A 27,340-nucleotide genomic window follows, 5' to 3' on the forward strand; every position below is an offset into this window, starting at 1 on the left:
ACACTCCGTTGTGTGATTACTCTGATTTTATTTATTAATATTACCTTGTTGGGAGAACGGGGTGTTACAATTGGTATCAGAGCAGGTCGGTCCGTCCGGCCAATTAGTAGAGTCGTGTCGAGCCATGTAGAGTTGTTTGACAATTTATATTGTCTTAGTTGTGCTGATTTTTGTTGTTATGTAGAGTGGAGACCTGGAGGCTGCGAATATTATCTGTTATAAGAGAAATAGAATGGCTGGAAGAAACGATGCTGCGGTGGCTGCTGCATTCGAAGCTGTGGCCCAAGCTATAGGACAACAACAGAATGCTGGTGCTGGTGTTAATGCTGATGTAAGAATGTTGGAAGCCTTTCTGAGGAATCATCCTCCCACTTTCAAAGGAAGGTACGACCCTGATGGAGCACAGACATGGCTCAAAGAGGTTGAAAGAGTTTTCAGGGTTATGAAATGCACTGATGACCAGAAGGTGCGTTTTGGTACGCACATGCTAGCTGTGGAAGCTGATGACTGGTGGGTGAGTCTCTTACCTGAATTAGAGCAAGGTGATGCAGTTGTGACTTGGGCTGCGTTTAGGAGAGAGTTCCTAAACAGATATTTCCCTGAGGATGTTCGCGGAAGAAAAGAGATTGAGTTCCTTGAGCTGAAGCAAGGAAACATGTCGGTGACAGAGTATGCAGCCAAGTTTGTGGAGTTGGCTCAGTTCTATCCACATTATACTGGAGACAATGCTGAATTTTCTAAGTGCTTAAAGTTTGAGAATGGTTTGCGTGCTGATATTAAGCGAGCCATTGGTTACCAACAGATCCGTGACTTTTCTGCTTTGGTGAGCAGATGCAGAATCTATGAAGATGATACGAAAGCTCACTACAAGGTGATGAGTGACCGTAGGGGTAAAGGACAGCAGAGTCGTCCGAAGCCTTATAGTGCCCCTGCTGACAAGGGCAAACAGAGGATGCCTGAGGAAAGGAGACCAAAAGGAAGAAATGTTCAGGCTGAGATAGTTTGTTACAAGTGTGGTGAGAAAGGCCACAAGAGTAATGCATGTACTCAACATGATGAGAAGAAGTGTTACCGTTGTGGCAAGAAAGGGCATACGATGGCTGAGTGCAAGCGTGGTGACATGGTTTGCTTCAATTGTGATGAAGAGGGTCATCTTAGTTCTCAGTGTAAGAATCCTAAGAAGACTCAGACTAGTGGGAAGGTGTTTGCATTGGCCGGTACACAAACGGCTAATGAAGATCGACTTATCAGAGGTACTTGTTTCTTTAATGGTACTCCTTTAATTGCTATTATTGATACTGGTGCTACACATTGTTTCATTGCTGTTGATTGTGCAAATAAGTTGGGTTTAGTTATGTCAAGTATGCCTGTGGAAATGGTTGTTGAAACTCCAGCTAAGGGTTCAGTAACCACTTCGTTTGTTTGTCAGAGTTGCCCTATATCCATGTATGGTAGGGATTTTGAAGTTGATCTTGTATGTTTGCCGTTGACGGGTATGGATGTGATTCTTGGTATGAACTGGTTGGAATACAACCATGTGCATATTAATTGTTTTAGGAAGACGGTGTACTTTTCTTCTGCTGAAGAAGAGAGTGGGGCAGAATTTTTATCTACCAAGCAGCTGAAGCAGTTAGAACATGATGGAAACTTGATGTTTTCCTTGATGGCGTACTTGTCTGTGGAGAATCAGTCGGTAATTGATAGATTGCCCGTGGTGAATGAATTTCCTGAAGTTTTTCCTGATGAGATTCTAGATGTGCCACCAGAGAGGGAGGTTGAATTTTCGATTGATCTTGTGCCGGGTACGAAGCCTGTGTCGATGGCTCCTTACCGTATGTCAGCCTTCGAGTTGGTAGAATTGAAGAAGCAGTTGGAAGAATTGCTTGATAAGAAGTTTGTAAGACCGAGTGTCTCACCTTGGGGAGCGCCGGTATTGTTGGTGAAGAAGAAGGATGGTAGCATGAGATTGTGCATGGATTGCCGTCAGCTGAATAAAGTGACGATAAAGAACAGGTATCCACTTCCGAGAATTGACGACTTGATGGATCAATTAGTGGGTGCTCGTGTGTTTAGTAAAATTGATTTGAGGTCAGGTTACCATCAGATTAAGGTGAAGGATGAAGATATGCAAAAGACGGCATTTAGGACACGGTATGGACACTATGAATATAAAGTGATGCCTTTCGGTGTTACTAATGCGCCTGGAGTGTTCATGGAGTATATGAACAGAATTTTTCATGCTCTTCTAGATAAATTTGTTGTTGTGTTTATTGACGATATTTTGATTTATTCTAAGACTGAAGAAGAGCATGCAGAACATTTGAAGATTGTTTTACAGGTGCTGAAAGAAAAGAAATTGTATGCAAAACTGTCAAAGTGCGAGTTCTGGTTAAGTGAAGTAAGTTTCCTTGGCCATATTATTTCTGGTAGTGGTATTGCAGTTGACCCGTCGAAAGTTGAAGCGGTATCGCAATGGGAGACTCCTAAGTCAGTTACGGAGATCAGAAGTTTTCTTGGTTTGGCTGGTTATTACAGAAGATTTATCGAAGGATTTTCGAAGTTGGCACTTCCATTGACTCAGTTGACCTGTAAAGGTAAAGCTTTTGTGTGGGATGCTCAGTGTGAGAATAATTTCAATGAGTTGAAGCGAAGATTGACGACGGCTCCAATTTTGATTTTACCAGAGACGGATAAACCTTTTGTGGTATATTGTGATGCGTCTAAGTTGGGTTTAGGTGGTGTGCTTATGCAAGATGGCAAAGTAGTGGCTTATGCGTCGAGACAATTGAGAATACATGAGAAGAATTATCCTACACACGATTTAGAGTTGGCTGCTGTGGTTTTTGTGTTGAAAATTTGGAGACACTATTTGTACGGTTCCAGATTTGAAGTGTTTAGTGATCATAAGAGTCTGAAATATTTATTTGATCAAAAAGAGTTGAATATGAGGCAGAGAAGGTGGCTAGAGTTGTTGAAGGATTATGATTTTGGTTTGAATTATCATCCGGGTAAAGCCAATGTAGTTGCAGATGCCTTGAATAGGAAAACGTTGCACATGTCGGCAATGATGGTGAAAGAATTTGAATTGCTGGAACAGTTTAGAGACTTGAGTCTTGTTTGTGAATTGGCACCTCAGAGTGTTCAGTTGGGTATGTTGAAAATTAATAATGATTTCTTGAAGAGTATCAAAGAAGCCCAGGAAGTTGATTTGAAATTTGTAGACTTGATGGCTGCTAGTAATCAGAATACAGATGGTGATTTTCAGGTTGATGATCAAGGAGTGTTGAGATTCCGAGGCAGGATTTGTATCCCTGATAATGATGAATTGAAAAAGTTGATTTTAGAAGAGAGTCACAGAAGTAGCTTGAGTATCCATCCGGGAGCTACAAAGATGTACCATGACTTGAAGAAACTGTTTTGGTGGTCTGGATTGAAGCGTGATGTCGCACAATTTGTTTATGCATGTTTGACTTGTCAGAAATCGAAAGTTGAACATCAGAAGCCTGCTGGTTTGTTGACACCATTAGATGTGCCGGAATGGAAATGGGATAGCATCTCCATGGACTTTGTAACGAGTTTACCAAACACTCAAAGAGGGCATGATGCCATTTGGGTTATTGTCGATAGATTGACGAAGTCGGCACACTTTATTCCGATTAATATCACCTATTCAGTAGCACAGTTGGCGGAGATCTATATTCATAATATTGTGAAGTTGCATGGTGTCCCATCGAGTATTGTGTCGGATAGAGATCCGAGGTTCACTTCGAGATTTTGGAAGAGCTTGCAAGAAGCTTTGGGCTCTCAGTTGAAGTTGAGTTCAGCGTATCATCCGCAAACAGATGGTCAGTCAGAAAGAACGATTCAATCATTAGAAGACTTGTTGAGGGTGTGTGTACTTGAGCAAGGTGGAGCTTGGGACAGTCACCTACCATTGATAGAGTTCACGTACAACAATAGTTACCACTCGAGTATTGGTATGGCACCTTTTGAAGCTTTATATGGTCGAAGGTGTAGAACTCCTTTATGTTGGTTTGAGTCGGGTGAAAGTGTTGTGTTAGGGCCTGAAATAGTTCAGCAGACTACGGAGAAAGTCAAGATGATAAGAGAGCATATGAAAGCGTCGCAGAGTCGACAGAAGAGCTATCATGACAAGCGTAGGAAGGACCTTGAGTTTCAAGAGGGTGACCATGTGTTCTTGAGAGTCACTCCTATGACCGGTGTGGGTCGTGCATTGAAGTCCAAGAAGTTGACTACGAAGTTTATTGGTCCTTATCAAATATCTGAGAGAATTGGCACGGTGGCTTATAGAGTTGGTTTGCCACCACATCTTTCGAACTTGCATGATGTGTTTCATGTGTCGCAACTTCGGAAGTATGTAGCAGATCCTTCACATGTTATTCCTAGAGATGATGTGCAAGTTAGAGACAACCTTATGGTGGAGACTATACCTTTGAGGATCGATGATCGTAAGGTGAAGACGTTGAGAGGCAAGGAGATACCTCTAGTGAGAGTTGTTTGGGGAGGAGCAGCTGGTGAAAGTCTTACTTGGGAGTTGGAGAGTAAGATGCAGGAGTCTTATCCTGAGTTGTTTACTTGAGGTAATATTTCGAGGACGAAATTCTATAAGTGGGGAGAGTTGTAACGCCCCATTTTTATTCTAATATTTTAGTAGATGTGTGAATATTTTTATATGACTTTAATTGCTATATATATATATATATATATATGATTTTATGTGAAATATATGTTTTATATGATTTTATATGAAATATGTTATGATGCTATTTTATTATATGAATATTGGGGTTGTGTATTATTTAAATGAATGTTGTTATTATTTGATAGAAATAATATGAGAAATAGAAATATTATAGAAATAGTATTTATTTTTGGTTAATGGGAATTAAGTGGAAATTAATAGAAAAGGGAGATATTTTTGAAGTAAAAGAAAGAAAAAGGGAGAGAAACATTTTCACGTAAAAACATTAGAAGAAAACTGGTTTTGGAGAGAAGACCTAGAAGAGGCCAAGAGAGAGCTAGGAAGGAATCGATTGTGGTAGCTTGTCGTTTGGTGTTGCTGAATTAAGGTAAGGGTGGGATTCCTTTTAATAATCTTGATATATAATTTGAAAATTGATGAAATTGTTGTTCTTGAGTTTAGGGTTTGAGAGGTTATGTTAGATGATAATTTATAATAAAACATGTTGTTTAATTGTATGAATATAGGTTGTTTTACCCCTATGATGTATACTAAACCTGTAAACATGTTTGTAAATCAATTTGGGTGATTAGGGGATCAAAGCTAGGATTTTTGGGGTGAAACTATGTTGAAATCGCAATTTTTCTGAAACCTGAAGCAGGACGCGAAAGCGTCGCATTAGCGTCCAGAAAGCGTCCACACCTTGTAGCTGCCCAGAAATTTTTGTGGAGGACGCGAAAGCGTCCTTTTGACGCGAAAGCGTCCTACCCAAATTGTTGAGGACGCGAAAGCGTCCTATTAGCGTGCAGAAAGCGTCCACATCCTGAGTTACGACATTTTGGACGCGAAAGCGTGCTTCTGTCGCGAAAGCGTCCTACCCCTTTTTTGTAGTGGACGCGAAAGCGTCCTTCTGTCGCGAAAGCGTCCCTGGTCCTGTACGGCCATTTTCTGAATTTTGTTTAGTGTACCAGATGTTTATTCTAACCATTTTAATATGTTCCTTTGATTTATTAAGGATTGTTTATGAGGTAAAAATTATATATGGAAGTAGAAATGATGTGAACTCTTGAATAAAGTGCATTCTAATATGCCATATTGATTCCTTTTGTCGTTGCCGTCGTTGTATCATCTGTTGTCACAGTTGGGGAGTGTGTCATAATTGTTTAGGCACATATGTTGTTGTTGTTGCAGTCGTTGTTGAAGTTGTATGTTGATATACACAAGTTGAGTCCATTTGCATACTCACACCTGTTGGGGGCTTATGCCCTGGAATGTTCATCATTCAACCCGTTGGGGGCTTATGCCCTGGAATGTTTATCATTCACCTGTTGGGGGCTTATGCCCTGGGATGCTTTAACCATCCAATTTGTTGGGGGCTTATGCCCTGGAATGCTTAACATTCAACGCGCGTAGATTGGTACCACTTGCATGTTGCATTAGTTGTTGTTGTCGTAGCATTGTCGGGTTGTTGTTGTCGTAGCATTGTTGAGTTGATGTTGTCGTTGTCGCATTGTCGAGTTGTCGGAGTCGTTGTGAATAAGGTTGTTGTTGTTGTTGCTGTACCTTGTTGTTGAAAATAATTATGTTGTTGCTTATGTACTTATTTACATACATTATTAATGATGCATGTCGTGATATGTTATTGCTTTCATTAATTTGATGAATTATATATTATTATTATTATTGGATAAGTTTCTCACCCCTTCTGCGTATATGTTGCCTCGACCGTGGGTAATGTGCAGGTAACGATGGCTTGTAGGTTGATTGGCTCAAGTGTCTAGGGCTCTGATACATATTAGGATGGGGATCGTCGCGAGTGTCTTCTCATTTCTTTTATGTATCACATATTTTAGAAAAGACTTGCTATTAGAATAAAGTTGAATTATGTTGTGGCCTTTGTGCCAAGATTTTTATTGATGTTGAATTTGGTTGAATTTATATTTTAAAGAATTATTCCGCTGCAGTTTGTAAGATAATTTAAATGTTGGTATTTAAATAAATAGACAATTTTCTATTATGAAATTTTGATTAGCAGTGTGACACTCCGTTGTGTGATTACTCTGATTTTATTTATTAATATTACCTTGTTGGGAGAACGGGGTGTTACAGTGACGAACCAAAGGTTGTGGTTAAGAATTCTCTCCATGCATGCAAATTGAAGCAGTGGTTGCTGACTTCCTCTCCAACAGTGGACTCGAGCTTGGAGATGATTTCTCTGGAAAGGAAGGGAGGGATTTAGAATGTGATTTCAAACTTCTCTTTTATTAAAACATTAGGGTTTTATATTATTTTATAACTTTCTATTAATTTTTATTTCTTTTGATAAAAAGAAAGGTAAATAATTTCCCTATAGAGGGGTATCCTACATCCATGTGGTTAGTGAATTGGTGACTGTTAGACTCAGATCGAACAATTCACAAAATATGCAATTTTAATTTTTTTTTTCTAAATAAAAAATAATGAATTTTTAATCTAGACTGTTTGATCTTGATTCAAAGGTAACCGGTGTTCATAACATTCCAATTACAGTAAATCTTGATCCAATAGAAACAGAAATGAAGAAGAAAGATGAAGGGAAATTTCAATGAAGGTGATCCAAGACACAAGAGAATGTAAATGCAAATTAAGAGGTTTAATTTTGAAAAATTTAAAATGGTAAAAGAACATCTCACATTTGTAAGAAGAATAAGAGGATTCTACATGCTCTTTTAAATATGAATAAAGTGAAAACCTAGAAATAGATGCTACTTTGTGCTTTTTATGTCTAATATCAACCATTCTTGTATGAATCCACTTGCCAATAGACTTAAATTTAAAAAAAGGAGGAAAAGTGCACCAAGAGGAAGCGAGCTCCAAGCGAGGAGGCAGTGAGCAAAGAAAATCAGAAGTTCATAGCATGGTCAAGCGAGCTCACAGCGAGGTCATGGCCATGACAGCTCGCCAAGCGAGCTCACAACGAGGATAGACAGAAAGTATCAGAAACCATAAATTCAAGGCGTGGCTGAGCGAAGGATGGGATCGCTAAGCGAGCTAAGGCGGTTTTGGGGTCTTCATTGCTGATGTGGAATAAACCCACTTGTGAAGTAAGGTGAGCTCTCTAAGCAACCTTGGGCGTTGCTAAGCGAGCTACATAGTTTCATACAAGGTATAAATAGCCCCAAAACATTTCAGAACACATCTATCACCTACCTTAGAGCGAAAAACAGAGAGAGATAGATAAACATCATTGGGCAAGCATTGAAGGTGGATTAACATTTCTTGAGAAATAATGCTTGATGGCAAATTAATTCATCATTTCTCATCTTTGTAAAGCTTTCATGACAATGAGTAGCTAATTTTCCTTTTTGTTGGGATTAAATGTAATCAACTCTTCTAAGTATGTATTCCTTTTGATTAAGTTGTTACATGATTCTAGACTATTCATGATATTGATGTTGTTCTTGATTTTGATGCTTTAATCACTTGATTTGAATTGTTATTGAAAAGTAGCTTTTGAATCTAGGTTAGAATAACCTCTGTTGAGTACTAAATGCTAGAAATAGGATTTGGGTTAAATATTCACTCAAAGTATCCTTATTATCTAATCCTAACCTACAATGTAAACAAATATGCAAAACCCTAATTCTTTAGTTTGAGCGGGAAATCTTGCAAACCTACTCATTTAATGCAATTTTCAAAATTCAAATTCCTCTTAACTTATGCCTAGGCGCTTAATGCATCTGTTGATGCTAATTAAATGTATATTTCCCATTACGAGGCACTTAACTAGGTTTTCTAAGCAATTTACACAACTCTTCATGTTCCATTTGTTACAATTGAGGTGCGTGTTTCCAAGGCAAATATAGACCAATGAGCTCTGTCATTACCTCCTATAAAAGAAACGCATCCCTTCACCATGCCTTCATTATTTTTCCGTTTCGGGTTAAAAGATGGCTCACAATAACCTGCTTTCAATGCTCTCCTACCATTGCTTGATTGGTATTAATCCATTTACAGCTTTATATCATTTGTTAACGTTTTATTTTCGTATGTAATCATTGTCTAATTTTTCTTATTTGTTTTATGTTTTCTTTAAAGCTCCTCTCGATCCAAATCCTCAGACTGAGATGGACAGGATGATCAATGAATTGCGGCTGCAATATAGGATTTACCTGATAGAGTTGGATGTTGAATACGTGAGTTTCCTGTTTGTTGTTATGCTGTTTACTGTTTTATTATTTTGTACGTTGTTTCCTATTATGGAATGTGTTCTTTTTTCTATGTTGTTTCCTATTGTGGACTGTGTTCTTATATTAAGAGATAAAACTATAAAGAGATTTGGATTATGTTCTTCTAATTATATTAAGATTATATGTGAGTTTCCTGTTTGTTGTTATGCTGTTTATATCTCTTCTTTGTAGCTCTAATTATATTAAGATTATACGTGAGAGGAACAATCAAGGAATTTACTTGACGAAAGGATTGGGTGCAGGTCTATATCTCTTCTTTGTAGCTCCTCTGTAATGTTAGATGGTGAAGATGATAACAAGTAAAAGAAACACGCTAAGCTTTGTGCCCTTCCAGCTTCCACAACATGGGTCTCAATTGGGGGAATTAATTCCTCACGAATTTTCTGAAAAAGATTTAAGGGATTTTGTCAATTTGTGGGAGAAGTTGCTGAGCTAAGATATATAAGTTCTGCTATACCTTTTTCCTTTTATCATTACTTTCTTAATTGAACAACTTTTGTATAAGTAAGGACCAATGACAAAAGCAAGAAAATATGTCATGAAGGACCAATTTAGTGTGCCTGTGTTGTTGCAAAGGGCTGTCTAATGTAAGTTTAACTACCAATGACATATTTAGTCAATATTTTGTGGATTATTTGACATTGTTTTTTCTATATGAATTGTGAACTGATATTGAATAACTTTCGACATTGCTAATTGAAATTTCTAGAAAGGTTGTTACTGATTTTCTTCAATAGTCACAATTTGCTATCAATTCTATTTTGAACATTCCCTCCTCTACTATATTGTGTTTGGTATCTTCTTGCTGGTTTAGTATTCCATCCTGCACGCTCTTAGAAATATTCATGACAAGCATTTGTAAAACCAACCAAGAAGGCCATTGAATCGTAACCACTAGCCATATATTTTGAATTGTCTAAAGGGTCACACCGTGTCTCTTTTAGCTTCAAGAAGAATGGATGTAAGTTTGCAAAAAAAAAAAAAAAAAGAAGAATAGGTGTAAGTTATTCAAAAAAAAGAAAAAAAGAATAGTTGTATGTTGTGATTCATTGAGATATAAAGGCTAGCAATATGCAAAGAAATATTTGATTCTTTGGAAGGCAATCCATTTATTTAAAATGAGCATTCTGCATGTTAAAATATGTATTCTAATATAACTTATAAAAAATATTTATTTGGTTCCGAAAAAAATGAAGAAACTATCACTTTTAGTCGATGAAATATCACAATCTCTAAATAATATTCATCGGAAAATATCACAAGTTAATAAAATATATGAAATTTTTTTAAGATAATTGAGGCTATCTTTTTCGTGGTTTATTAGAATTTTTAGTGTAAAATTTTGTCATCTTAACCACTCTAGGCCCATTTTGACCCTTCTTTAACTTGGTTAATTACTATCATTGGAAAAAAAGTGTATTTAATTCCAAATTTCTCTCTTTCTAATGAATGGTAGATGTGCAATCTTTAAATTTTACGTGGCTCAATAAATGGCAGGTGTGCAATCTTTAAATATTGTGTCGCTTAATGAATGTTAGACGTGCAATCATTAAATTTTGGGTGGCTTAATAAGGGATAAGTTGCAATCTTTAAATTTTTTCTGGCTCAATGAATGATAGGCGTGCAATCTTTAAATTTTGTGTGGCTCAATGAATCTTAGGATTGTAATCTTTAAATTTTTGCGCGGCTCAATGAATGATAGGCGTGCAATCTTTAAATTTTGCGTGGCTCAATGAATGGTAGGCGTGCAATTAATAAGTTTTCCAATCTTAACGAAGTAGTGTGTCTATTAGCGTGCACACATTAAATATTGTGAGAAACAATGGTAAATATGCCTATAAGCTGTTAGATAGGCGTGTACTCATTAATAGTTGTGTCGATCAACATGTTCATTTATGAACGAATCATTATAGATAGGCTTGCAAGCAGGGAATATAGGAGATGAATAGATAGACATACAAGCATTAAAGATTGTGTGACTCTATGTCTACGTATCTGTGAGAGAACCACGTTAGATAGCTATGCAAGTACGGAGTATAAGAGATAAAAAAAGATAGTCGTGCAACCATTAAAAGTTTTGTGGCTCACTGTATGTCTCTGTGAACATAATGTTGTAGATATGCGTGCAAGTAAAAGGTATATGAGATGAAGATAAAAGTGCAACCATTTCTAATGTAGTTTACAAGGAGATTTTCCGCAATCTACCACTTGAGGGCTTTGTTTACTGTAATTCTGTTTTAACCAATTTAATTTGCACTGCAACCTTTTTATTTTCATGTTATTTACATGTTTTGTTTCCAAGAGATAGTCAACGCATGGAAAGCATTTATAATGTAGCTTACAGACAGATTTGAATGCTTTCTACCAACATGAAATATTTTTTTATATTACTTTTCTTTACAAACATTTTATGTTGCACCGCAAGCATTTTAATGTCAACTTATGTACATGATTAGTTTCAAATCGATATGACCCGTGCGGCAGCACGGGTGGATGGTCTAGTTGAACTATAATGCTTTCCTATTGATTGATAGCCTGAGAAATCGTCGATTAATCAATATTATGGAACCCACAACGTTATTTAGTCATAAATAACGCTTGTTGAGCAATACATGATAATATCGAATAGTACTAGAATTTGTAGTTCTAATCATGAGGATACATATGAACTAGGTTGATGAAGTTTAATCCCAACATACTTATCTGTCTGCTAAACTCCATATCATTTATCTTGCTATAGTTTTATTAGGTTATTCAAACAAACAACTTATAAACCCATCAATTAGAACAATATCGATTGTTGAAAGGCTTCGAAATATCACACTAGTCCCTATGGAAATGATACAAAATATACTTACTTTTGGTACTACATCAGTGCTCCATAAAAAATAATTACATTAAATTATAGAAATTAAAGAACACAAATTCCAAACAATAGTGCTTGCAGAAATTATTAAACAATCAAAGCTTCATTGACACAAATTTATTTTTTAATTCATTGTGCATGCACGAATGCATTAGCAGGATTGAATAACCTCATCAATAAAAGTGATATTCAAGGTTACTAAGTCAAAGGTTTCAACCTGACATGTTGGCAATTAACAACAACTCCATCCGGTGCATGACATTTTGGAACTGGATTTTTTTTCAAGAACTTTTGGTATTTTGTTGCTAGCTCTACTAAAGCATTTGCATCACAAAATATACACATTTTATCCAACATAAAAATCATATATACAAGTATGTGAGGTCCTAATTATAGTTCCTACCAAAGGAATCAAAACAATGATTCATACAGAAAATAACATAGCATTCTTAAAGCAACAAAAGAGATTATGTATTAATACAAGAGCACAATATATACTTTATCTTGAATATAATTGAAATTTACAACAAAAGAACAAAACTCGATCAACTTCAAAACTAATATAAACCTCTAAATAGAGTATTATTAATATGATGTACGTATGATAACCTATGTTAAGAGGACAAGGATGATTTATCATATGAAGAAAAAAAAACTTGTAATCTACTTAATTTTAAGTATATACTTAAAAAGTGATATTATATGTAGTGGTATATTGTCATAATTATAAGCAATTGTTGCACTTCACCACAAAAGGGGATTTGAATTCCTTCCCAAAAAATGTTAATAGAATTATATATTGTTTGTCTTCTTAGAATTATTTTCTAGCTGAACATGAACTGATTTCTTTAAGTGCAACAATATACTTTTTGTACAAACAATACTAGCTAAATATCAAAGTTCCTACTAATATTATCTACCAAATTTATCAAAATACAAAACTATAGAATCTATCAATGAATTCTTCATAAATTATTTCTATGCCTAATTTTTCTTATCATTTGCTAAATTTATGCTCCTTGTTGCTAACTAATGTAGCTATTAATTGTATGTACCACAAGATTTGGTACCACGAGATTTGGTACTTTATGATCCAACAATCCTTAAAATTTGACCATATTAGACCACTTAAACACTCCACTCTAGATTTATTAAAAACAAAAAACACTCCACTCTAGATGTAATCTATTGTTTTATTCAATAATTCAAATTGCACATATTCTATTTTTTTTAAAAAACTTTTAAAATAGAAGCATGTACGACATAACAGTATAGTCAAACCCTCCAATAACAAACAAACCATATTGCCAACCTCTACTGTAAGACCATTTACAATGGTCACCAACATTAAACACCCTTCAACACCCACTTTTTCAATTCCCAACACACCACATCATCTTCTCTCTCTTAATTCAACACTTATTCAACTTTAACCTCTCCAATGGTTTTTTTCATTCAACACTCTACCCCACCACCTTTTATTTCTTATTCTTATTTAATTTTATATTTTTGTTTTTATAATTACATAAAATTACAATTATCGATTATAATTAAATTAAAATAAAGAAACACTTAACATTTTTTTTTTGTAACTTAAAATGCAATACAACAAACTAAGCACGCAACACACAAATAGCTTGAAATGCAAGAAAAAAAAAGCACACAACACACAAGTAATTTATTTAGTACAATACAAATCATCTTCACTTAGTTTGCTAATAGAAAGATAAAAATAAGATGAATATAGTGAAAAACTTGGTTTTTTTTTCTGTGTCCAAATCAAATGAACCAAGTCTCTATTTATAGAGGAAAAAAAATCATGAATTTTGGTAATTTTTTTTTTTTTTAAAAATTATTTTTCAACGAAATTGTTGAATTAAATAATTAAAAGGATAACAATCTGCCCGACCAATCAGAAAGCGCCACGTCTGCAACGTCATCCAAAAACAAGATTCTCTTTCAACAGGTCTGCAGCTCACACGACTTGGTCTGCGCGTGTTCTACACGCGCCAGTTTGGTCCAATGCAAGCGCGCCACGTGGCATCGGATGGCAGGTTCAATTTTGTTTAACCGGTTCATCATCTCTCTCATCCAACAACTCCTTCAACACAGGTTCAACACACCATTGGAGTGGTTTTTCTTGTTTAATGTCAGCTTCAACAAGCCCATTGCACATAGTCTAACATAGTACATGACTAATCCTCCTTGTCTATGCACTAGCCTCATCATAAGTCACCTCCAATAGTTGGTGAGCAAACGAGGATGCTCATTCTTCAACTATACCTAGAGGTTGATAGTAGACATGACCTTTAATTATAAGGTGAAATAGGCACTCCTGTCATATAGTATAATCATCATGTCATCAAATGACATATGAAATGACGACGTCTCTAGAGGCCACCTCATCAGAAATGCAGATAATAGGTTGGTATCAACCATCTTCATATAAGTCCTTTGAACTTGAAGTGCCCTAAGTCTAGAACCTTCTAAGTCTAACGAACCTTGTATCAGAAGGGAGAGTTATGGAGCAATCCAGCTCTCCAACTTTTATCTCGTGGGATGCTATTTTAACTCCTTTTTTACACCACGCTCCTTCATAAATTTAAAATGAAAAATGCTACTTCTCAAGAAAAATAGCTTCAAGAATTTTTCAAGAAATAGTTGGCAAATTTTAATTGGATGATTTATTTGTCCACTTCCTATTTTTCAGCCACACCTCCTTGAATTGTGGCAAATAGTGCATTGTGATTGGCTATTCTTTATTCTTGAAGAATTCTTGATGTTATTTTTCTAGAGATATAGCATTGCTCATTTAAAATATATTATAGGCTAAAATATGTTTTTGTCCATGCAAATATAACAAGTTTGGGTTTTGGTCCCTGGTAAAAAAAAAACTGAAATCCATCCCTGCAAAATTTTTTGTTTTTTAAAATAGTCCCTGGATCCACTTTTTGGCTGATTTGGCTCATTTTTGCTTAGGTGTCACTTGCTGACTGTACCGACTTGAACACATGGCAATTCCAAATTATTATATAATTTAGAAACTAAAAAAATATAAGATCTAATTTATTAATTCAATTAATTAAAAGAAGAAACCCATAAAAGCAATCAACATATCATTGAGAAATTGGGAATGAAATTCAAAACAAACTTGTCTAATTGCAAACAACTCTTAAGCCTATTTCAATTTCCTTTTCCATCGTGTGTTTCATGAAGAAGTAGTTGCAATAATTTCTTCTTTTCTTCCCGTCATCCCACATCAAATGGTGTGGTGAGATTCGGGTGTTGTTGTTAGTTCCGTTCAATGGCATATGTTTCGCCACAATTTGTTTTGAAGCTAAAGAAGAAGAAAAGGGAATATGCATTAAGTGGGAAGATGATGAAGCTTAGGTGTGAATGTGTTGTTGAGTGCTTTTGGGTTTGAGTTTTGAGTTTGAGATAAGGAGTATGAGTGCGTGGTGAAGAGGAAGTTGAATTTTTGGGCTGCAGAATGATGAACTAATGAATTTCTGGGCTGCAAGATGATGAACCGATGAAGTTTTTAACTTCAAGATGATGAAGCTATGAATTCTGGGCAATAAGATGATTGAACTGATGAATTATGGACAACAATATGGTTACAATTTTTTGTAATTTGGAAAAGAAAAAAAATTAGTTTTATTAAAATGATTTATGAATTATCTATACTATAAATAAAGAAAACTACCCTTTCAGTATACTTTTGGGTTGGAATTTTCTTTCCAAAAATACCCTTAATTTTAAATAGAAATAGCCAATTATAAAATAACACATGGATTAATAATCAATGTCACTAATCGTCACCGTTAACTTTCTTTTACCACCGTTAACTACAGATCAAACTCACAAAAAGTTTAAAAATTATATTTGCATTCTTTATGTCTCTTCTCATGAATTCAAATCGATCCAGAATTCATCATAGTACCCTCTGATCACATCTCATCACCTCTAAAAAATTAGAAAGTTCCAAGGCTCACGAACTTGATTAATACTTCTGAAGCACCATTGAATGGAATATCTTTAAGGTCCACTTGATGAATTGAATATCTTTCTGTTTTATCCTTCGAGCAATTACCTTTCCACCAACATTACAATTCAAGCTTTGTTTTTACTTTTTTTTGTTAGAAGAATGAATGAATCAGAATTTGTGAAAATCAAAGTTGAGCAATAATCACTTATGAAAAAAAAAATCCAAAGTTTATGTTTTTTCCTGCTTTATTTCTCACCAGTCTATGAGTTTTTTTAATTTTTTTTAAACAAAAATAATAGCCGATGAGGATTGGACTATAAATCCTCTAAAAAAAGATTAGTAACAAACGTGAGCAAAAAATATTGTTAAAGATTGGACTTTAAATCCTCTAAAAAAAGATTAATAACAAACATGAGCAAAAAATAATGTTAAAGATTAGAATTTAAATCCTCTAATAAAATATTAGTAACAAACGTGAGCGAAAAAAAAAAGATTAGTAACAAACTAAGCAAAAAATAATGTTAAAAATTGGACTTTAAATCCTCTGATAAAAATATTAGTAACAATCGTGAACAAAATATTACGATTCAAAATCTTTTAGAAAAAGATTTGTTAGCACTATATTAAATGGACTATAAATCTTCTAAAAAAAGATTAGTAACAAACGTGAACAAAAGATTGGACTTTAAATCCTCCAAAAGAATATTAGTAACAAACATGAGCAAAAAATAATGTTAAATATTAGACTTTAATTCCTCTAATAAAAGATTAGTAACAAACGTGAGCAAAAAAAAAGATTATTAACAAACATGAGATAAAAATAATGTTAAAAATTGGACTTTAAATCCTCTGATAAAAATATTAGTAATAAACGTGAGCAAAATATTATGATTCAAAATCTTTTAGAAAAAGATTTGTTAGCACTATATTAAAAATATTAATAAGTAGGGTTCTCACAGTTCATAGTTCGTTCCCGCATTGTTTAGTTTTTCTCAACCTTTCTCCGTCCTCTGCATCAGAATTCAGAATTAACCTGTAAGTTTTTTTTCTTCTTTCATGTTACAACTAATCAAAGTTGATTAATTTTATGGATTATTTGACTTTGCTGGTTTATAAGTATTATAATTCAAATTATTTACGATTAATTTTAAGAATTATTTGACTTTGCTGGTTTATAATTGCTTATACAAACTAAGATAGTGTGCTTTTTTTTTTTTTATCTATAAGCACACCTTTGGGTTGGACTTTTCTTTCCAAAAATACCCTTAATTTTAAATACAAATAGCCAATTATAAAATAATATTTGGATTAGTAATCCATGTCACTAATTGTCACCGTTAACCCTCTTTCACCTCTGTTAACCAAAGATCAAACTCACAAAAAAACTAGCACAAAACAATAACTCATGTTACTTTTTTATCAGCCGTTTTTATGTTGTACATCTGTGTTATTCCCCTCAATACAACCGACAAAGATTGTCAAGTATTTTCATATCCCTTCCACAAAAAGCAGCATTCCATATTATTTTATTGATATAAATTACTCATCCTTAGTCTTTGATCAATTGTAACAAACGTGAGTAAAAAATAATGGATAAGATTGGACTTTAAATCCTCTAAAAAAAAGATTAGTAACAAACATGAGCAAAAAATAATGTTAAATATTGGAATTTAAATCCTCTAAAAAAAATTAGTAACAAACGTGAGCAAAAAATATTGTTAAAGATTGGACTTTAAATCCTCTAAAAAAAGATTAGTAATAGACGTGAGCAAAAAATATTGTTGAAGATTGAACTATAAATTATCTAAAAAAAAGATTAGTAACAAACGTGAGCAAAAAATAATGTTAAAGATTGGACTTTAAATCCTCTAAAAAAAGATTAGTAACAAACGTGAGAAAAAAATAATGTTAAAGATTGAACTTTAAATACTCTAAAAAAAATATTAGTAACAAACGTGAGCAAAAAATAATGTTGAAGATTGAAGTTTAAATCCTCTGGAAAAAAATATTAGTAACAAACGTGAGCAAAATATTATGTTAAAGATTGAACTTTAAATCATCTAAAAAAATATTAGTAACAAATGTGAGCAAAAATTATTGTTAAAGGGCAGACAATTCTCAATGTCGGAATCTATCTTCCACGACATATTTTCAATCATGGTCAATTATATGTAGCTTTATCGAGAGGAGTTTCTCAAAATTCAACAAAAGTTCTCATTAATGAAGGGAAAATAGAAGGAGAAGATGGAGACTTTACGAAAAATGTAGTTTTTAAAGATATTCTTTTATCGCAATCATAACAATGTTTCTTTCACATAAAATGTCATTTATACATTTATATTATGATGTTACTAATTACTATTAGAATAAACAATAAAAGATCATTATTTTTTCTTTATTTTATATGCAGACAAACTAAAATATATTGAGTTCATAAATAATTGTTATATAACTTGACAATATTTTGTTTATAAATCAATATATCAATAATTTCCTTTAGTATTTAAAAATTTAATCAAAATTATACAAACAAACATAATAAAATAATCACAAGCGTTAGCGCAGTAGAAAGAGAGGACAGACGGGCACGATAGTGCCCTTCTTTCCGCTAGTTTAAAATAAGTTAAATGTCATGTGTGTGCCATGTGTTCAAGTCGGTACAGTCAGCAAGTGACACCTAACCAAAAATGAGCCAAATCATCCAAAAAGTGAGTTCAAGGACTATTTTAAAAAACAAAAAATTTTGCGGGGATGGATTTTAAAAAAAAAAAATATCAGGGACCAAAGCCCAAAGTCTCTATATTTGCAGGGATCAAAAACATATTTTAGCTTATATTATATAACTAAATAGAGCATTATTATATAAATAAAACGATCAAAATTAATAAAAAGTTCTTATATAACTAAATAAAGCAATCAAATAAAACATTATCCTATAAACATTGTCCGGGGTCAAAAAACAACAATTTTTTTATATAAATAAATCATTTTTATATAATAATACATTATTATTTAAATAAAACAATATAACTATTGCAATAAGATAAATAAATGGGTCCCGTGAGCATAGCTCAGTTGGTAGGACAATGCATTTTATATGCAGGGGCCGGGGTTCGAACCCCGGACACCCCACTTATTCAGCTTATAAGGTGAATTCTAGCCACTAGACTACCTAACCAAAATCTAGACACTAGACTACCTAACCAAAAAATAAAAATAAATGGAGCCACTAGACTACCTAACCAAAAAATAAAAATAAATGGAGGATGGTGAACCGTTCATAATGTTTGCTCACCACAGAATTTATCAAACTACGGACCTTATAATTTATCACCAAGTTCTAAACAATATATTATACAGAGTCACCTTACTTCAATATTAAAGGCATCATTTAAAAGGGCTTTGGCCCTCTTTTGTTAAAAAAAAAATAACCAAAAAATAAAAATAAATGGAGGATGGTGAACCGTTCATAATGTTTGCTCCCCACAGAATTTATCAAACTACGGACCTTATAATTTATCACCAAGTTCTAAACAATATATTATACAGAGTCACCTTACTTCAATATTAAAGGCATCATTTAAAAGGGCTTTGGCCCTCTTTTGTTAAAAAAAAAAAAAAAAAAAAAAAAAGGCATCATTTAAAAGGAATATGTTAGATTTCACATAGTGGTCGTGATGGTGCGTGCATACACCATTCGATTTTAATTTAAACTCTAAAAGAATTGTTATTTCAAGTTTGTGGTGTGAAATGGAGTGTACTATTTTCCAAGTTATGTATAATTTTAGGTTATGTGTGTTTCGTGTATACATGATGTTGTAAAAATTAACACCCGTTGGTGTTGACTTTTTTAAGCAACACAATGAAAATTTATATAATACAAAAGAGCAAATAACAAAAATAAAAACATAAACAAAACGTTAAAGAAAAAATATGGTAAGTAAAAACCAAAACTTATGCTAAAGAAATTTAATATCAAGTCTAACTTAAAAATCCTCTTGGAGCTATTTTTTACTAAAAACCCTTAAGACATTTGTAATAAAAATAATAACGAGGACTCACAAACGTAAGATACGAATATCTAAATTTATTGGGTGATGTCTCAAATTCAATTAAACAAAGTCACAAGAGAATCTCTCATATTTGTAATTTTTTTTGGGGGTATTAAAGTGGATTTAAGGCCACAAGTTAGTGAGAACAAATCATGGGAGGGAGTACCATTTGTGTGCAATTTTTGTTCAGTTTTAAAAAGAGGCAGACCTATAAATTAGTGGAAACAATTTCGTGAAGTGGTGACCTCTTAGGTGACATTTTTTAGTTAGTTATCAAAAGTAGAAAATTTACCATGTATCTTTGCAAGTGTGTCTTCACTCTTACAAACCACTAAAAATGTTAGTTTTGTCTTTGTATCATTTAACTTTTTACACCTTTCTTTTTCGCCCTCACTTTCATCCTTTCCGAATTCAGCATGTAATAATATTTCCGGTTTATTAAACTTTCTGAAAAAACTTTAAAAAACATTTTTGGACTGTACAGTTTATTTCATAAAGATAATCAGAAAAAAAAAAAAGAGAGAGAATGACAAAAGCATTTATCCTGGTTCACCCCACAACTTGGAATTACGTCCAGTCCCCTCACACTGAAAGATTTTTCCACTATAATCACACAAGATTACAATTACTTAAGCACACAAGTCTAAGATTTCTTGTCTCTCCATGAGGATGTCAGCAATTAGAGTTTACAAATAAATTGATTGATGTTTACACTTTCATAACTCAAAGAGTGGTAAACTAAATTAAGCGCATTTGATTTATGAACACATAAGAAATTCTAAGATAGTCAGTTTGTACTTGAAATTTTATCAGAGTATTTGCACAGTTGAAACCGTGTAGGTTTCTCTTTTTATTCAAGTGTTCAGGCTCCTTTTATAGGAGAATGAATATAGCCGTTGTTGAATAAAATGTCAGCGCATTAAGCTTTATTGAGAAATTCTTTAGATTTGAAAACTTTTCCTTTAAAGGCTAGTTATGTTGATTAAACAATTGAAATTCCTTTGCTTCTTTTGGAATGATACTATGCATTCTTTTTGTATTGTAAGACCATTGTTTGTTTATGCAACATGTCTCTCTTTAAAACAACAAGGACAAGAATGTGCAACTATCTTATGAAAGTGATATTCCTTCCGAAGAAGACAAACTTTAGAAGAAAACAAACTACTCAGAAGACCTTCAGAGAGTTGATTGTTGATTTCTTCCGTCAGAACTTGCTTTCAGATCAGAACTTGTCTTTAAGTCATTATCCATTTTTACTAGAGCTTTGACTTTCGTTAACAATCAAAATTTGTTTTGGGTATCAGAGTATCTCTTTTCTGTTTAGAGTGTGGTCCATCAGAGTCAAAATTTATTGACTTCAAAGTCAGGATTTTATTTTGGCTCTGTTTGGTAAAAATAACGGATGGCTGATAATCGAGTTGATAACTGATATCTTATAGTTGATGACTGATGACTGATATCTCATAGCTAATTAAAGTGTTTGGTAAAATTAACGGTTCAACTAACTGATAAATCTAAAATGACAAAAAAGGACATTATTATTTCATCACATTATTTACAATACTAATATTATTACATTTTTTTCCTAAAGGATTAATACATCTTATAACACATATTAGTGAAATATTTAAAATAAAAACTTTTACGGTGTAAATAATTATTTTTGAAACTATTATCTTAAATAAGTTGAATTTTCAATAGTATTACTATTAGTGATACATATTGTTATAGTATTAAAAAAAATCTAATAAGTTTTGTTAGAAAAAATCTAAAGAGATAGTGAAACATACATTGTCATAAATAATAGTGATATATAATCACTTATTCCTTTCTTGTGATTTTTTTTGGCAAGCTTTGGTATGGTATTTCTCAGTGCCTTGGTTATACAACATAGTGTTTCCTGAAAACATGTCAGATCATTTATATCAATTTGGCACCTTTAGCGGTTTTTCAAACAGCAAACACTCATCTCTTAACCTTATTTGGCTATCATGTGTGTGGGTGATTTGGCTTGAAATGAATGCTCGGATCTTTCACCAAAAAGAAGCTTCTTTTAATCAATTGTTAGATAAAGTTAAGCTCCAATCTTACTGGTGGCTGAAGGCAAATCGTCCTAGTTTTGTTTTCTCCTACCATTCATGGTGGTTGAATCTTTTACCTTGCTTGGGAATATTTTTGTAACATGGCAGCATTCTTTTTTAAGCTTGTGTTGGCTCCAAATCTTTGTTATTTCTTGTATTTGACTCTTTCAGCTGGGGTTTTGGCACTCCTTGTGCTGAAATCTTCATGCTTTCAGTAATTTAATCCATTTTAGCTTCTTCAAAAAAAAAATAGTGATATATAATATATTGATTGATACGTAACTAACTAACCAAAACGTAAAAAAAAAAAAAAAAAAACTTGGCTACTTACCTTGTTTTTTTTTTTTTGGCTACTTACCTTGGTACGTTCACATTTCCTGGAAAACAAAAAAAAAGTCGTGATTTGGAGTCGTTAAATAAAAAAAAATCAACAAGCATATAGAACCGTGACATTTAATTTACAGGGATATGGATAAAGAGATGGGTAAAAATGAGTTTAAGCTAAAAATATAAGGGTAAAAGTGGAAGAAAAAACAATAAGCTATAAGTTTAAACGCTACTTGGAACAGCGTATGAAAAATAAGCTATAAACTTGTAAATTAAACTATAAGATCATGGTGAAAAGACCGCTACCAAAGTAATTGTGGAAACAATTTTGTTTACTTGACATTGTTGGAATGTGAGCATTGAAAAGTAAGGTACTTGAATTTGATTATTCAACTTCATGTTCAATGTGTCCGCCTCCTGGCAAAGTCAAAAACAAAGAAGAAATGAAGAAGGGTGAGGGCAAGGAGGCAAAGGGATATGATATGTATCGTGTGTCTTCATATTGAGAGCATGTTGAAAAAAAAATAATATTGTGATTCTCAAAAGCAACCCTCTCAGGATCAACCATCTTAACCTTCTCAGAAACAACACTCTAAAAAATAGTCATATGAAGAGAACAAGATGTAAAAAAAGATGCACAACACTTAATAGGAGGAAGATGTCGCACATGGAAATAAAGGGGATACAAGGAAGAGACATAAATGAGTGGTACTGCATCAACTTCAAGAGATTGAGAATACATGAACAATACCAACGATGTCGAAATTCTTCCGGTTTAACTTATTTTCTATTTTTAGTCTCTTTACTATGAGTAGCTAAATTTCCCATTGTTAAGGATGAGTTGAATTTGATTGAAAACTCTATGTATTGATTTGATATAAATGATTTAAATGAATTCAAGCATGTTATTTATTTAATTTAATATTTGATCTTAAAATTAATTTGTTGGATGTTATGTTTTGAATATGTGCTATGGATACTATTTTTAATTTATTATATACAACAACAACAGCAGCAATAATAATAATCACATAAGTCAATAATACAAAACACAAAATCAATTAAGATAATAACCAATTGTCGATAATACAAAATACAAGACCTACTAAGATAATAACCAAATGTAGATAATACAAAATACAACACCATAATTGTCACAATAACCACATCTAGATAATACCAAATACAAAACCAACTAAAATAATTAATTTAAAGTCCGCCACGAGCATAGTCTAATGCTCGGAAGAAACGCTTAAACACAGGATTCTCTGGCACAGCCCCCCAATCTCTTGCGCAACCCTCTAACTCTCTAACAATCACAGCCAGTCTCGAATTAGAAGGTCTTTCATCACTAAGGACTCTATGTGCTGGAGCATCAACTAGAACATGTTGAACCTCAGTAGGGCGTATTAAACGAGGATGTGATACTTTGCAGTACCACTCCATGTATGTATTCGTGACCTCAAATGGATATGAAGTCAGATGTGCATCTCCAATGATCTGATTTGCACTAGAATGGCAATCATTCCACTCAACATCTACGCTAAAAGTATTAAAATTTGGAGGTGGTCGTGGTATATATTGTATGTATCCAAACTGCCGAAGGCACCTCTCGGGCAAGTAAGGAACTACATTGCCGCACCAACGAAGATAACCACTGTATAGACATATATCATCAAAAGGAATTACTTGGCGATGATTATCAAATGGACACCATATGACATCATTAGGTGTCAGGTCGTCTATCATCCTTCTTATTTGATCAACCTTGAGATTGCCGCGTGGATACTTCCACCGCATAGCTCGAGCAACACCCATTCCTGGCTCATCACATTCAACCCGTTTCTCTACTCGATTACCAAGAGTGGGAAAATATTCGTAAATCCAACACTGTTACATAATTAGGAAAAAAAATTAAAAATGATAATAAATCTAAATAATAAAATTAATATTAATAATTGAAAATCTTAAAAAATAAATACCTGTAAAAGTGTCGCATATCCTCCCAGTTGCTTACATGACATCATTGAGCCGTTTCCCAAATGCTCGTATAATGTAACTAAAGAAGCTGCGCCCCAACAATATCTACCACAATTTGACAAATCCTCAAACAATGATAAATATTTTGCGTCTACAAGAGTGATACTCTTGTTTGAAAAAATAGTACAGCCAACCAACAACAACATGTACGCCCTAGAAGCATACTCAAACATGTCATTCTTACAATGCCTAACAAACAAATCATACAACCACCCTTGACGGTAACAACCACGCCTAGTCCTCCTTGTCTCTGCTATAGCCTCTTCATAAGTCACCCCCAATAACAGATGAGCAAGTGAGGCTGCTCTTTCTTTAGTTATACCTAGAGGTTGATCGTAGAAATCACCTCTAATCGGAAGGTGAAGTAGGCACGCCACATCATATAGTGTAATCGTCATTTCACCAAATGGCATGTGAAATGACGACGTCTCTGGATGCCACCTCTCCACAAATGCAGATAACAGATTGGCATCAACCATCTTTAAACTGGTCCTTTGAAGTGCACTAAGTCCAGACCCGTCCAACCAACCTTGTATCAGAGGGGGGAGTTGTGGAGGAACCCGACTCTCCAGCTTTTTCCCGTGGGATACTACTCTTAACTCCTTTTTGACACCGCGCTCCTGCAATAATTTAAAACACTATTATATAAGTAAATAAAGCATTATTATAAAAATAAAACATTACTATATAAATAAAAGTCAAAATAATTAAAACTAATTCTTATATAACTAAACAAAGAAGTCAAATAAAACATTATTATATAAAAGATAAACATTATTATATAAATAAAACAATACAAAATTAATAATAACTAAACATTTTAATATAAATAAAACATTATTATTTAAATTAAACAATCAAAATAAATAAAACTAATAAAAGCTTCTTATATAATTAAATAAAACTATCAAATAATTAAAATAATTATTTACCTGACCAAACCATAACTTATGGGCAATATGGTCATGATACCGCGTGAGAAGAGTCAAATCATAAGGTCCTCCATCATAATACCGTGCAACCTCCTCCTCTTGCTCCTCTGTTGAATGTACGAGTTGCTCCTTCGACTGCTGTATAAGTTGTTCCTCCTCCACCTGATGTATGAGTTGTTGATCATAGTGTAATTGATATCGTTGTGTCTGAGAATCTTCACGTCCTACACGAGAAACCGTACCATCTTCTAATCTACATTGTGGCCTCACTGAAAAAATTAAATATAATTAGTTTTTTTTTGTGTAATCAAATATATTTAGTGATTTTTCAATTTTTTATAACATAAGAAAATGATAAAGAAGGACTTTTTAAATCATTTTTCATATAACCCCTTGGTATTTGAACAATAGCATGATTATGAAAAATATCAAACAATTTGAAGGAAACAAAAACCATGTTATTGGTTTAAAATTTTAGGACTCATCATTTGACATAATTAAATTGTAATTATACTTGCACAAATCGAAATATTTGGACGCCATCAAAATCATAACAAAAAAATATGCTAATTGAGGTAATGGTCAAAATATCCATATTTGGGAAGATCAATGGATCCCTTCCTATCAGCTGTACAAGGTCCTAACCCCCAAAAGAGATCAGATCCTGGTGAATAGAGTCAAAGACCTCATTATAGAAGATGGGCCTCATTGGAACACTAGCCTACTTCAGTCTATATTCCTACCCATTGATAAGGAGATGATTGAACAAATCCCTTTAATTAATCTGAACAATGAGGATGAACTCATGTGGGCTCATGAACCAAGTGGTCTGTATTCTGTCAAAAGTGCGTATAAAGCCATTCAAGAGTGGAAAGAAAGGACGAATCCTGGTCCCTCCTCTAGCAATACAGATACTACTCTATGGAGGAAAATTTGGTCTTTACACACTATCCCTAGACATAAAATGATATTGTGGAGAGTTCTAAACAACTCTCTCCCCCTCAGGAGTGAACTAAGCAAAAGAGGAATTCAGTGCTCTCCTTTATGTCCTAGATGCAACGCCAAAATTGAGACTTTATCTCATGTCTTTATGTCCTGTCCTAGCATAACAAGAGTCTGGTTCGGCTCTCACTTAAGCCTCAAAATCCTTGATCAACCTATCTCTAATTTCCAAGACTGGCTTATGAATTCCATTCTCACAAACAATGAATCTGTAACTATCCACATAGCAGCTATAATCTACTATATATGGTTTGCCAGGAATATTAAAGCTTTTGAAGAAAAAGATTTACCTGAGGGAGATATCATTCTTCGCGCCGCCCAAAGTGTCCATGACTACCAGCAAGCTTTTGCTCCGCCAGCTGATACTCCCCAAATCTTCCCCTCATCCACCAGAAGATCATCTGTGGTGAACTCTATGAAATGGTCTAGACCTGAGGATGGCTGGGTGAAAGCAAACTTTGATGCCAACCTCAGAGTTGATGGCTGGTGGGGCTTGGGAACGATGGTTCGTGACTCCCAAGGTTTAGCCATGGCAGCTGGAGCTTGGAAAGTTCCTGGTTCAGACGATGCAACGACAGCTGAGGCTTGTTCGCTGCTTCAGACAGTTCGGTTTACGTTGGAGTGTGGCTTCCGTAACGTTTGGTTTGAGGGAGACAATGAAAGAGTTATCAATTTAGTTCAAATGAAGGATCTGCAGGATCTATCTTATCTGGGAGGATATATTAAGGAAATCCAACGGCTCCAACAGGGGTTTGACAAATGTCGTTTTAGTTTTATCAATAGATCTTGTAATCAGGTGGCCCATCATATGGCCCAACTAGCCCACTTGGATCCAAACAAAATTTGGATAGAGGAGGCCCCTTCTCACATAAGTGAGGTGTATTTCAAAGATCTTATGAATTAATACATATCTTTCATTTTCAAAAAAAAAAAAAAAAAAAAAAAAAAAAAAAAATATCAATTTGCCTAAAGTGAATATAGGTTTTTCTAACCTTGATCTACATGTGCTTTTGACTTGAATTGTTTTGCAATTTCTTCAGGCGATGAAAATAATCTCTTCCCCTCATTATTTTCCCTTCTTTGAATGTTTCTCGTATCAACCAGCGGCATTTTCCCCTTTC

At 33.9% G+C, this 27,340-nt stretch overlaps 1 protein-coding gene and 1 long non-coding RNA gene across 2 annotated transcripts; both read left to right on the plus strand.

Moving 5' to 3' along the window:
* Nucleotides 1-57: 57 nt before the first annotated feature.
* LOC146909120 (uncharacterized) lies at nt 58-7,290 on the plus strand. The gene is made up of 2 exons (XM_085729326.1): nt 58-1,996; nt 7,201-7,290. Exons 1-2 carry the CDS (start codon nt 233-235, stop codon nt 7,288-7,290), a joined length of 1,854 nt encoding a protein of 617 aa, XP_085585452.1. The 5' UTR covers nt 58-232.
* Nucleotides 7,291-8,277: 987 nt separating this feature from the next.
* LOC146909121 (uncharacterized) lies at nt 8,278-9,611 on the plus strand. The gene is made up of 2 exons (XR_015019232.1): nt 8,278-8,877; nt 9,174-9,611. It is a non-coding gene; the product is annotated as an uncharacterized LOC146909121 (long non-coding RNA).
* The last annotated feature ends 17,729 nt before the right edge of the window (nt 9,612-27,340 follow it).

Source organism: Medicago sativa, chromosome 7 (assembly GCF_051527215.1).
Source record: "Medicago sativa cultivar Bolivia chromosome 7, Bolivia_mono, whole genome shotgun sequence".
NCBI lineage: Eukaryota > Viridiplantae > Streptophyta > Magnoliopsida > Fabales > Fabaceae > Medicago > Medicago sativa.

Coding starts and splice junctions, on each gene's coding strand:
- LOC146909120 (XM_085729326.1), top strand. CDS start 233: ATGGCTGGAAGAAACGATGCTGCGGTGGCTGCTGCATTCGAAGCTGTG. Junction 1,997..7,200: donor ATTGCCGTCAGCTGAATAAA/GTGACGATAAAG, acceptor CTTGATTCAAAG/GTAACCGGTGTTCATAACAT.